Source organism: Apteryx rowi, unplaced genomic scaffold, assembly GCF_003343035.1.
Source record: "Apteryx rowi isolate R43461 unplaced genomic scaffold, aptRow1 scaffold_310, whole genome shotgun sequence".
NCBI lineage: Eukaryota > Metazoa > Chordata > Aves > Apterygiformes > Apterygidae > Apteryx > Apteryx rowi.
The window spans coordinates 949,150-962,775 of NW_020449531.1; the positions used below are offsets into that span (position 1 = coordinate 949,150).

The 13,626-nt window shown below is 42.5% G+C and overlaps 1 protein-coding gene and 1 long non-coding RNA gene across 2 annotated transcripts in view; one reads left to right on the forward strand and one right to left on the reverse strand.

Annotated features, from left to right (window-relative positions):
- The window catches only part of ZCCHC9 (zinc finger CCHC-type containing 9), a 10,989-nt gene extending 5,673 nt beyond the window's left edge, over positions 1 to 5,316 (reverse strand). Inside the window, exons 1-5 of the mRNA XM_026070468.1 lie at positions 5,208 to 5,316; positions 4,364 to 4,761; positions 3,033 to 3,183; positions 2,692 to 2,784; positions 1,718 to 1,786 (exon numbers count right to left, since the gene is read on the reverse strand). Of these exons, the coding sequence (XP_025926253.1) occupies positions 1,718 to 1,786; positions 2,692 to 2,784; positions 3,033 to 3,183; positions 4,364 to 4,735 (685 nt within the window). The 5' untranslated portion in view covers positions 4,736 to 4,761; positions 5,208 to 5,316. The remainder of the gene's footprint in view (positions 1 to 1,717; positions 1,787 to 2,691; positions 2,785 to 3,032; positions 3,184 to 4,363; positions 4,762 to 5,207) is intronic.
- Positions 5,317 to 5,360: 44 nt separating this feature from the next.
- On the forward strand, positions 5,361 to 9,573 carry LOC112968330. The gene is made up of 2 exons (XR_003254332.1): positions 5,361 to 6,496; positions 8,997 to 9,573. It is a non-coding gene; the product is annotated as an uncharacterized LOC112968330 (long non-coding RNA).
- The last annotated feature ends 4,053 nt before the right edge of the window (positions 9,574 to 13,626 follow it).

The window sequence follows — 13,626 nt, forward strand, 5'->3', positions numbered from 1 at the left end:
TGGGGGAGTGGCCCATGGATCAGGGCCCATGGATTTGTGGGTGTCAAGTTTGCTTAAATGATCTCTAACCCACTCCTCCTCCACCAAGGGAAAGTCTTCCTTCCTCCAGACTTTCTCTCTTGCCTCCAGGVTCTGGGGTTCCTGAGGGCTGGCCTGAGCAGTAAAGACTGAARCAAAGRMRGCATTCAGTAACTCTGCCTTCTCTGCATCCTTTGTCACCAGGGCACCCACCCCATTCAGCAACGGGCCCACGTTTTCCCTAGTCTTCCAATACATAGTAGCAAGAGGAAGAAGCCCTTCTTGTTGTCCTCGACATCTCTTGCCAGATTTAATTCCAAACAGGCCTTAGCCTTCCTCATCGCATCCCTGCATACTCTGACAACGTTCCTAAATTCCTCCCACAACATTCCTATATTCCTCTATATTCCTACGTACAATGGCTAAAGCATATGCTTGTCACCTACCTAAATAATTCTTATATAAATTCTACAAAGGTTTGTGGCATATTATTAATCCAAAAGTTCTATAAACTATACAAAGGAAGTAAGGAGAAAAAAAACAAAACCAAAAACAACCATTTCATCACTTCAGTACCAGCATCATTTTTCAAAATTCTTGTTCTGTGTTTTTGCCATCCTCAGCAGTTTTATATTTTTTATATTAAAGCTATATAGAGTAAGTATTTATGTGGATGCAAGTACAGATTTCTCCTCTCTCTGAAAGCAATGACACAGGGAAAAAAAAAAGCCCTTAGTCCATAATGGTGATCTGCAAATCACATCACCCTTTCACAAATCAATGCCTTACAAAGAAGTGTTATCACGTGTAACAAGCGCTGCTGAATTCAGTGCAAGCTGAGACGTAAGTGGGAAGAAAAAAAAAAAAATACATATTTCATCCAGAATAATCAGTGAACAATGGAAGCAGCTTTTTCAAACCAATCACCTTCTATAAAAGGCATTACTTGAAGCTAGGGCTCATATAAAACCATATGTTTTATTCAGAGAACTGAGCTTAATCAGCCAGGCAAATTTATAAAGTATTTTTCCACCCACACAGGTAACAGAAGAACATGTAAGCAAGCAGCTTATCATTAGCTGGTGGATCTTTCCTATCAGCCTGACATAGGACTAAGCGACTGATTATTTTGGTTACTGCAAAAAAGTTTCTTCCCTTCTCTATTGACAACTACATTAAATACATTAATCTTTCCACCACCCTCTGTCCTAGATGCATTAGGGTAGGACAAATCTCTAATCTCCTCTTCCTCCACCTCTGTCTTGAATAATACTTTCCTACCACATGAAGCTTTTCCCAGCCACCACTACCACATTGCAACTGATATTATTTTCAGTTCCATCACTTTCCAAATAAATCATCATCAAAAGAAGCAATCGATTTTGTAAGTTTTCTTCTGTAGCTGCTAAAGTTGCAAACAGCAGTAAAAATACTGGCTAACAAATACACACTAGCTTGTATTATCTTCAGAAACACACAGGCTAGTTTTTTTTTAATGTGAAGTTTAAGTTTTGCATAGCAACCTATTTCCCCTCCATCACCTTATTGTACGTACACATTCCCAAAGGAAAGTCATCTTTGCTACTTTCAAGCACACTTCTTATACCTCTTTTTTCCTGACCAGTCAGGCAAAGCAGTAAATGCAAATTACTCAGCTGTGCATTCAAACTCCATTGTGCAACATTCCCTTGCATCTCACCTGAGTTCTGATTTTCTGGACAGTCCTTCCTGAAGTGCTCCACAGAGCCACAAAGTCTGCAGCAGCCACCTTTTAAAAGAGGAAGTTTTCATTCATCCAGGGGGAAATTTGTTTTACTCCTATTCATATGTTGTAAAGTCTTGCTTTACTCTTTTGTAGCGACAAATTCTGTACATACCAAGATTAGTACACATCAAGATAAAGAACTGTCCCTTCAGATAGGTCTGTATTCCTAGGTACTATAATATGACACCGGGGAGCAGATAAGCAGTCAGCTTAGGAGCCTGCACACACAGCTTCCTCTGTATCAGTGTCTTTGTCTCAGACAGAGCCATTACTAATCACAGTCCTCTGTAAAGCACCAAATACTACAAATTTCAATCACCACGTACTGAATACTTCACATTTGTCTGAAGCTCTCTTTTTGAGAAAAGAAGCTGAATTCTGCTGAAATACAATCATTCAAAGTAACTTTTGAAATTAATAGGAGCTGCTGACAGGTAGGTAATCCAAATAGAGGTACTGAAATATGAATTCTACTCATGATCCAAACATTTAAAGAAGTGCAAAGTCTCTAAATTGATTATTCCTCCAATTTAATGGTGTTATAAAATCACCTTTTTCAGTTTGTGAGACCCCAAGTTTGTACTGCCCTTCCCCACTTGTAACATGTAAAATCTAGTTAGCCATGCTTTGCTCCCCTCTTGAAATTGCAAGGACAAGTAAATTCACATACTTTGAATGCGAGCTGCTTGTTTAAGCTTACAACTAAAATAGAAATTCCTAGGTAATGAAGATTAACATTGGATTCCCCAGAATTGCCATCTACTTTTACCTACAGTAAAAGATACTGGGAAATTCTTTTTAGTAGGATCCCCCATTCACTTGCAGTACTGTACATGGACCTGTTCCTTTGTTCTTTGTTAAATAAGTGTAAAATAAGTGYTTCTGTTGCAATAAATTGTTATACTCACCTTTAGCATATAATCCTTTGGGATTATCTGGACACGACCTTGAAAGATGCCCCATCTCACCACAGATAAAACATTTTGCGTATGGAAATGCCCCTGTAAAATMCCATAAAATTTATGATGCATATTAAAAACTTTACAAAGTCACAATTTTTCCCCTGAGAATACACTATAATTATACTAACTTGCTATACACTGTAATATTCATTGTTATAATCATGTATTCCTTGAAACGTGTCAACTTACGTCCCCAGAATAGTTAACTTACTAAAAAACAAAGCCTGTATTTCAGTAGTCAGAAAACCCAGACAAAACACTGAGAAATACAAATTTCTGAATCTTACCAACAGCTGGATCTATTTTTGCTTTGCATTTGGTGATTTCATGTTCTGTGGATCCACATCGGTAACAGATTCCTGTACCCATATCTTGGCTTTCAAGTACAGCTGGGCAATCAGCAATCCCATGGCCAGGTTCTCTACAGTGGAAACACACCTTTGAAAATAAAAATTAAGTTACATACATTTTCACAGTAGGTTCACAAAACAGAACATGGCACTTATATATGGCATTACTAAAGAATTAACTTACTCCTAATATCTAATTAGCACTTACATTGAGCAGGTTTTCACCAGACTATTATTCCTCTTGGTTGAGACCTTGAGAGCATTACCAGATACATATCTCTAGTACTGAGAACTGAGATAGTTTTAATGTGAAAAGCTACCTTAAATAGTAAGATTTCATGAATGGCCCTCAAAGACCAGAAACTCCTAGCATATTAAGGCCTTCGGGCTTTTTAGAAGGCAGAAATATCCCAGGGATTTTCTCATGGAGAAACTACATTAAGTAGTTAGACAAAAGAGACAGTGCAGCATGTCACAAACCAGCTGTCAGTGGTCACTAAACCACACTATTAGAGGTACTTGTTTCCTTTCATCCACAGTACAGATAGAAATTTCATATTGGGCATCCACTCATCAATAACTGAATTCCCTAGCTGAATGATGATACTTGACTCCAATTACAGCACAGTTCCCAAAGTTCTTTAAGTACTACTGCAATAAGTGCTGAAAGTAAACACAAGCAATGTTGCACCAGTCCTACAACTTATTTATAAGCAAAAACTTCCATAGCTCAGATAAATTAGTAGACTCTCTTCACTATTGTTCACATGCAGCAAGTTATACACGTAACTGCTTTTACACAGTGTCAGAGATAGCTAGAAAACACATTCCAATTCTCAAGCAGAGAATACTGCAGAAAGAGGCCCCAGAACAGCAAGAAAATACAAAGGTACACAGGAATATTGTGCTGATGAATTATATAAGGAGATGCCCTGAACTAGATTCACCTAGGGAACAAGAAGGGTTTGGGCATCCCTTCAAGCGCAGCAAGAAGAGAGCAGCCAGAAGAGCCATCCTTTAGGTTAAGGCTTAAGTTGAAATTCACTATTTGTTTTACAGCTGAGACACTTAAATTCACTTTATTAATTCAAAACATCATGTAGCATGTGGTCTGCTTCTAGCAGATAAGGGACTTCATCTTTTTACATAATCTTCTCCTGACACTATCAACAGACAATAAGGAACGTGCATTTTTCACATGAGCTTTATTTCCTAGTTTTTAAAAAGCTATGGATAGAAAACTACACATAGCCCAAAAGAAAACTCACCATGGCATTTTTCTTTGCTTCTTGCCTCTTCAGTTTTCTTCCCTCACGACGCTTGTCCTTCTTCAARGCTAATGCTACTTCCTCCCTCACCTCAGTGCTGTCAGCTTCTATCACCTCCCCCTTAGGCACAGCCTGTGAAGCCTGTTTTAAGTATTCCATAAATCCATTAACATCTTCGTTCGGATAGTCTTTTTTCTTTTTATTGGTCTTTTTCTTCTTCTCTTGCTCTTTCTTTAAAGAAAGAGAATTTGAGTTACTTTTCTCTTTACCCTTTGCTTTATGCCTGGAGGATCCATTTACCATTTCTTCCCAAGGTGTAGCATCCAGCGCTTTTTCGCCGTGAGCAGCATTTTTACGAGCCCATCTAGTCATGACTGTCCCGGGAGCAGCTTAGAAAGCTTTTTAAAAAAAAAAAGCATTAAGTTTAACATAAGTACCTAGAGACACTCCAAGGAAGAAGAAAAGCACAACACAGCCCCTGTTTCTACACGGAGCCGATTCTCTACGGGGCAGAATCAACAGTAAAGTCGTCCACAAGAGCGGCACAAGCATACGACGGCGCAACAAGGCAAAGGGCCGGCGCGGCCCGGCGCGCGACCGTTGGCGGGGCCGCGCGCGGCCGTTGGCGGGGCCTCGCGCCCGCCACCCCCGCCCGGGCCGACACCGGGGCGGCCAGGGCTGCCAGGCGCCCCCCAGGGCCGCGGCGCTGCCAGGGGCCGGCGTGCAGAGCCGCGGCAGCACTGCCGGGGCGCGGCCGATCCCCACAGGCGCCCGCGGGGCTCGGGGGCGGCGTGGCGGAGCCCTTCCCCCTCCTCCCCGGAGCAGCTTCGCAGACCCCGCTCACCCGCAACGCAGGCGGAGTCCGCCGCGGCAGTAGAGACTTTCTAACAGAGCGGCCGCCCGGCGACTTGCCTTGCCGCGCACCGGAAGTGGAGCTGGGTCGCCGGAGCCGGCCGCCGGCGGGGGCGGGTGTCTCGCGGGCCTCGCGCACACGTCACGTCCCTTCCCCGTCCCCGCGCGCTGCACCTCGGGCGCGCCCGGGCGCCATGTTGCGGCGGGGCAAGAGCAGCCCGCGGCCGCGCTGCGAGTACCCTGCCGGAAGCGAAACGAAGACGTTGCTGTGCTAGAGAATTGCTCTTTTCGCGTAGAGGCGAGGGAGGCTGCAGGTGCTTGCTCTCGGCATCACATAGTGGCCACGGCGTCTTTACGGGTTCCTGGAGCTCTTGTCCTTCGTGATTGCGCCCCCAAAACTGTTTCCGTGTTGCTTTCATTTGTTAATTGAAAGAGTAAAGTTTGCATAAGTTTCTCTGTTGGCTCACTGAAACAAAGGTGCCACTAGAGGGAGCATGCATCTGTAGTTTGCAAAGATAGTGTGAAAAGACTCTTTAGCGAAGACAGCTCTTCCCAGCTGGCCGTTAGAGAGAAGTCGTGTTTAACTTTTCATTGCAACGGTGAAAAGATGAAAGGCCAACATGCTTTGCTCGGCGTGGGATGCCGAGTCAGTCCGGTGGGAGCGGGAGCTCCTTGCAAGCCCGCAGGAGGTCCAGCAGCCACCTGCACCTGCAAAGGCAGCCAGGCGGCAGGGAGCCGCTCAGAGGGGACGGGCGGCAGCAGGCCGCTCTGGCTCCTGCGCTCTCCCCTTGGGAACGGTGTCTGACAAGTTACCTCGCTGTGCTGAGTGGCTCCAGCCTGGACCGAGAAGCATGGAAGTGTAGCCGGTTCCCATCTCCCTTGTCCCTGGGCTGCCTCTGATGCTGGGAGAGGGCTCTGCTCTTTGCTAGGAGCTCTGCTAGCTTGGCTTAGGCCAAGCCAGCCAAGTTGCTTTTTTATTCACCTATGCTCTCTCCCAGTCTGAAAAGGAACCACTCAGCAGTGACGTTGCCCCTTCCCTGCTCTCTGACAGATACTGATAGCAGAAGGGAATAAGCAACTTCTGAAGCAAAGAGACTCCCAGCGTTTGAAAAGTCCGGGAAGCTTTACCAGTTACACAGCATAACTGTGCACATAAAAGCCACTATACTTGTGCAGATACCTTTTCCTTGCGCACTCTTCCCACGAAGCTACCTCCTACCATCAGCTTCACAAAATGGAAGTGGATGAACGGGCACCAGCAGGTCGTGCCAGTCTGAGCTGGTGAGTTCCCATACTGCGGTGCTTACGGGAGAACTGCTCCAGCCCAAAGCAGCACAACACAAGTGCCTGTGTCACTGAGCCGTGCCTCTTGATCCCAGCGCAGGGTGCGACAGAGCGGTGAAGGAAGGGGAACCTATAAAGGCTCAGGCACAGTTCCTAGTGCATCAAGTGACCGAGCATGCATCAGTCCTAACATTTGGGCCATGGTCTTTGGAAACTCCTCCGCTAAATCCACGCTGGACACGGCTGTGCTCTCCTGGTTCTTGCACACTTCACATTTTTATACCAGACTCTCTTTGCAGATGGTGAATTGAGCTGGTGCAATTATGTCAAATTAAATGCACGCACCCTTTAGTAAAGTCATTCTCATTTAGATTGTGCTCATCTTTCATCAAGACCAATGCTGGGACATCAGAGTGTTCCCTACCTCCATCACATAGCAGTAGGCCAATTCAAACCTTTCCGTTGAAAAATTCACAGGGGGTATCTCAAGGAGCACAGCTTTTTGAGACATAATTTTTGACATATTTCTCTCTTCAAACCACCCCCTTTCACAAGGTTCACAAAGTAAATCTTCAGGACTATATTGTTAGAAGTCCCTGCCTAGGAATGGAATACATGTTTATAAATACAATAAGAATTTCTTCTCAATTACTCTCAATCCAGTGTCCTGTTCCATGTAATTTTAGCATTTCACTAGATCTCCATTACTTTTTCTGGGCAGGTAGAGATGATGTTATAAAAGCAGCTGAACACCATTCCTTCTTTATTAGTTATCTTTAATATTTGTGTCTCTAGAGAAATTACCTTGCTGTATTTTGCTCATTTTCTGGGGCTTTGCGTCCGCTAGAGGGAGGTGTGCACAAAGAGTACATTGATTTTGCTATTAAACTCCATCACTGCCGGTAAGAACCAACACAAATTTAGAAATAATTAGAATACATTTATTGCAGGTAAAAATAATCAGTGAACACCATTGAAGATTCACTTTTAATAAGATGGGAAATAAAACCAGAGAGACTCAGATTTTCATTTTTAAACTAAAAATAACAAAAGTGCTGATGAAGTTATAGCTCAACCACAGCACCAGGATCTAGTTGTTCCTGCAACATCCTGCCAGTGAGCCAGTAGATTAAAAATCGTGGCCAAAGCTGATTCATACAGGCAGAAAGGGCTGCAAGAAACAGGCAGCACTGACCCAAGGATAAAGATAAAGGCAAGTCGGGATCCCCTGGGCACTCACACACATCACAGCAATTTCAGATAGTATGTGTGCTATGTATGGATGAGACGGTGTTTTATGAGTAGCCATGTACTGGCAAGTTATAAGATTTTAAAATGCTTGTTAGGCTTAATTCTTTTTAAAGAGCTGGGGTGAAGTGCCTGCTAATCTGTATGGAGCAGACATTGCCAGATTAATTTTATGTATTGCAGTGGGTAAGAGTAGACATTAGCCAAATGAAGAGAAAAAACACACATGCACATGTGCACACACACACATAAACACATACGTAGTTATATCTGCCTATCTACCTGTTCTCACTAGGTCAAGACAACAGCGTACCTTCTCCTGGTGCATACAGCCTGCTTGCTGTTTTTGCGTCAGTACAGCTTTTCACTTGGCTGCAGCTTCTGGTTTCATTCTCACTCTGTTGACAGCAGAGATAACTTCAGTTGCCTACTGAATGCACAAATGGGTATATAGAAAAGCTGAGGAACTGCGTAAGCAAGACCAACAAAGAGAGGCTTGCTTTCTTTTCTTTCTGTTCTACAAAAATATTAAATGTTGCCTTTTCTGCAGTCTGCAAAAGTTTCTGTGTGTGTGCGTGTGTTTGTGCACATCTAGGCTTCTGGGCAGGATGGGTGCTGCCTGGCATTCCCCATCAGTAATACAGGGAGTGGAAAAGGCTGTTTAATACCTTTCCACCGTAACAGTATTTTCCCCACACATATCACTTTTTTGATATTGATCACATTTTGCACCTGTTTAGATTTGTTTTGATTTGACACTAGTCACCTGGGAGCTCTGCTGTTCACAGGTAGCAAGTGAAAAATTAGCGTGACAACAGTTGCACACATCATTGAGAAATTTTGTTGCTTTTTTTTTTTTTAACATTTTACTATGTTCACCATGCTAGGAGATATCAAATTGCTTGTCCACAGCACAGTGTTGGAAACAGCATAGTCTAGAGCCTCACTTACCAGATTTGTTTTTTCATGCTCACCAACCCATCACAGAAATAAATGCTCTGGAGATTTGAGGCAATAGGGATGAGAAACCAGGCCAGCAGATCCTGTGGCTTCTTTGGTAGCTCAGGATGAAATCTGCTGAGTACTGTGGTTTGAATCACTTGATATTAGCAGCCTGAGAGAGAAAGCAAAGCACTGATGAATCCTCTTCCCTCCTTCAAAGGCTTTTCTCTATTTTTTAGGTCACCAGTTATTATATTAAATAGTGTAATTCAAGGCCTGACTCGGTGTGCTTATCTGTCACTTACAGAGCTGATTCCTCACTCCATGGCAAGGAGGGAAGGACACCACAACGTGCCATCAGCCGTGGCCATCACCCGAGGAAGCGTGTTGGTGCCGATGGCCAAGGGACCCAGGCAGGACTGTAGTAAATTGGAAAAGGAATATAAAGACGTTCCCTGTGGGCTGGGATGTGACAGCGGCAAGGCTGTGAAGCTGATGTGTCACAGCATCAAGTTCTTCTGAAAGTTTGACAAGTGACTTTGCTTTTGTTCTGGCTGATAATATTTATAATCTGTAAACCCCCAAAAGAGAAGGTTTGTCTGCTGAAAAAGTGCCAGAGGCATCAGTTGTACTTGTGTATGATTGATGGTATCCTCATTCACTCTTTTTTGCCTGTGATCGTTGAATAGTTACTATTGCTTGCCAGAGAGTCAGGATGACATTTTTCTAATTGTTGTTATTTTGATTTAAGCCTGGGTAGAGAAAGGAACAGGTAAGGCCTGTTATTGCATAAATGCTTTTGTATCTGCAGTATTCTGAGGGCTCCTGTACAGGGATTTATTTCGCTGGTATTTTTTTTAACCATAAACTGAGCAGATTACTGATCCTTTTCTTTTTGGCTTTCTTGTCTGTCTGTGGTAAATGGTAAATACATATTCTGTATTTAATGTCAACTATTTATGTATTTTAATTGTTACATGCAAGGATGCGCAGTCTTCAGTAAGCCTGCTCAGCTGACCATAACCCTGTATTAATTCCATCAGGTGATGTTCCCCATGACTCGAATTCTTCAAGACATTTAAACAAGTGCTTAAATGTGTTGCTAGGTCAACTCATATATTTAAAGGTTTATTTTTAGGCAAGTGCTTAAATGCCTGGATGAACTGAGACCTCTAATGGTTAGCCTGCAGTTGGCTATTTTATTTAGTTACTCTATACAGTGAACATACACTGCTCTTTAATATTTCTGTATCCAAATGAAAAATTGGAAGACATCATTCAGGTGAAGAAGGATTATTAGACACATGCTATCATGATAGAAAAAGAATTTTCCTTGTTAATTTTGATAGCTTCCTGTTAAGGAAACATTGTTTTCTTGTAGGATAACAATTTTTGATTTTTCAGAAACACACAGGTATATAACTTTAAACTTAAATAGCACAGTACTACACTTTAGCTAGTCACTTAACATTATAGAATAGATTTAATTTCTACAGTTGTTGAGGTACTGTACACACACAAGAGTGCATTATCCTCTGCAAGCCACTGGCACCTGTTTGGATGTAATGCACTCTTTCTTCTACAGTACTGACTGTATTTAAAATAAAGCTTCTGTGTTTCACAGAATAAAAGAAAACAAGTCTAAAACATCAAGCAGAAATAAATACATAAGTATAGATTCCTTAGGCATGCTGAGCAGTAAGAGAGAGCTCTACATGCTGCTGCTGATCATTACAGTATGACTCATATCCCTTATTTCTGTTCATCAAGAAGATACAGCTCACCTCATTTCTTCAGAGGAAAGTCAAAGTGCCAGCATCTCTGCAGTCATTTGCCAAGTGTCAGGCCAATGATCATTGTGTGATAGCAAATATCCAAATGCCCAAAGGCATTTGGATAACCGGCTCTCGTTTAGGCGTCTACTATTTGACTTCAGTTGGAGTTAGGCACCCAGATATATTTTCAAGATTTGCCACTAACAGCTTGTGGAATTAGTAATTTATCTTTGCTTTATTGAATGGTTTGGCTTGAGAAGGTGTTCTGGCTTTGAGGAGGGAAGTCCACCTCAGTAGACAGTCAAAATATAGTCACAGCTTGAATATGTATAATATATATAATCCATTTATATATATGTGTGTGTGTGTGTGTGTGTGTGTGTGTGTGTGTGTACATACACATATGTATATATACATACACATAGGTGTATGTTTTATAATACAGGCATATATTTGGTGATAGATTTAGATAGCTATCTAGTCTCAGCAACATATAGGTCTTTTTAAGCTTAAAAATACATATTTTAATTGTTTTCAAATGTGGTTGTTTCTCCTGTCCATAGGTACTCAAATTTTCCTGATAATACTATACATCTCACTGATGTCAAATGGTTCGGTCAATATAACCGAGAAGAAAACCTGGTTCAGAAAGCATAGTTACAAAAAGACCTGCTTGGCCGGAATGAAAGCTAGACAGATATCTAGACTGAGACAGAAAACCTATGGACAACATTATCATTTCAAATGAGAATGTACAAGTGCAAAAAATTAACTAAAATAATCTGACATCATAAGTCATAGACTGTTTTTTTCTTTGTCTAGGAAACTCTTGGAACTGTGTGAGTTCACAGAAAAATGGATAGGTGAACAAAATTCATTTATTACCCTTCTTTACTGATAATCTTATTACTGTAATATAGTATTTTTCCATTAAGAACCCAATCTTCTTCCTTAATAATTTATTCTGAGAGAATTAAAAATGCAGTGTCAATCAGCAGCAATGTGCTATGCAATAGACGACTGTATGTTTATGCCCTTTTGGAAGACTCGATTTAATAGGATTTTGTACTATACCTAATGCACTTCAGTGCATGTCATGTTTTCAAGCATCTTTGCAGGCAAAAGAAACAGCTGTTTAGACTCTTTAATCTTTTAATTAGGCCTTAAGCTGAAAGTAAACTGTAAAAGGAATTACAGTAGAAAAAGATGAATATTAATTATTTGACAAGTCTTGAATTACATTCCAACAAGTCATATTAGTAAAATAATTCTGCATATAAATATTAGCTGTAATTCATTCCCTATGTTATCTGTTGCCTTTTTGGATAATATTTCCACAGAAAAATGACATCAGGTCTATTCAAATGTATATTAGTCTTGTAAGAGTGACAGTTTCATGAGCTTTTTAAGTCTGTCTAGTCAGTTCCTGTTAGGTCAGCGCACGATCTTAGGTGTAAGGTGTCAGGAGTGAAATCAATTACAACTGTCATAGCTACAGGCTTGGCTGTTAAGCTTTTAAAACAGACTTCAGAAAATAAGTCAGTTCTGTGCACCTGGTCCCCCCACCAAAGTCTTAATTACAGGGAACCTTTCTAGTGAAGTATGAATTTTGTTTGCTCTTTCCATGAGTTATGTAAACACCAGTGCATGGAATAAAGCCAAAATTCAAAGATATCCCAGTGGGTCAGTCTTCAACCACTTTGAGCAGTGTATCAGCCTCTACACTCAAGCTGTTGCTAGAGCTAACATTGTGTTATAGTTCCCAGAAAAAAAAGTGATACAGTACATCTCCTATTGTTATGCAGTTTTTCGCTGCTAACAACTCATATTCAGCCATCTAGTGATGGACAGACCTCATAACTTATCAGAAGACTGAAGCGCTCCAGACGGTGCATGTTTGTTCAATAGTTTATTCAGTAGTTAAGATCATAAGGCATATGAGACCGGCCTGGTAACGCATGGAAATTTATAAATTGCATGATATGACTCAGGAGCCCAGTTACCAAGTACAGGCAAGCTTGAGTTCACTTTTTGAAGGTATTTATGTGCGTGTTTCTGTCTCTTTGGATCCGCTGGCTTCCTGCAGCCCTTGCCCACGCCCCGACACGGTGCCCTCCCTGCATAACTGCCAGCAGCAGCTGAGCTCTTGCAGGGTGTCAGCTGGGAATATGGCTGTAATCACYGGCTGCTGCACTGCCACGGTGCAGCCCTGTACGCTCTCAAGTRTAAATAAGTGTTATAACAAGTTTTCATCCCTTCCCTGCCTCTCTCCTGCCAAACAAGTGCTTGGGACCCTCTCTGAATCCCATCATGAATGCCCAGCTGAGCCATAACCCTCAGTTTCTGGGTCACGATTGAAACACTCAGTTCATTTGTTCAAACACTCCCATATTTTGTGGCAAATCTGACTCAGGTTACCAAACTGCAGCGAGACCCGCAGCAACCAGGCCTGTCAGCCTGACTGGTGGGGCACCTCACATGCCTGAGGCGATCTTACCGGGTATCCTGGGCTGCTTCTGCTGCCACGGCCCTGTCTTTGAGCCTGACTCATTCTTCCTTCTCCTGAGGCAGCTCCGCGCCTGCTGCTCCTTGCCCTGGGCTCTGTCTTGTACCAGGGACTTCCTGGCTCCCACTCCTGGTGCAGTCTCTGACCCAGGTCCTGGCTTGACTTCTCCCAGCCACCTCTTGACTTCCCAGTTCCTTGCCAATGCTCCTTAGCCAGACCCTCGGCTTGTTCCAAGGGCTTGTTCCAAGGGCTGGCTTTTCTAGGGGCCAATCTCAGTATGCATTAACTTCAACATATGGCTCCAAACCTGGCTCAGGCCTGGCACAAATAATTGAGCTTAAGCATCCAGGCATCCCAATAGATGTAATCATGCTCCCAGGTGGCTAAGAACTGTATATCTATCTTCTGTTTTCCTTGACTCTCTTCTTCCATGTTTTCAGCCTGTGTTTCTCTCATTCACTGTTCTGCCTCTTCTTTCACCCTGTAAGTGCCTTCAAAAAGTAGGTCTGTCATTACCCAGTGGTGCACAGGACAAAGGAATTGCAGCTTCCTGACGGCCTTTGGTGCCCCTCTGCAAATCAACAGTGTGTGCCTATCGCACTGGCCATTTAGACAACGTATTTATTGTTAGAACAATATTTGTATGGCAATTTCAA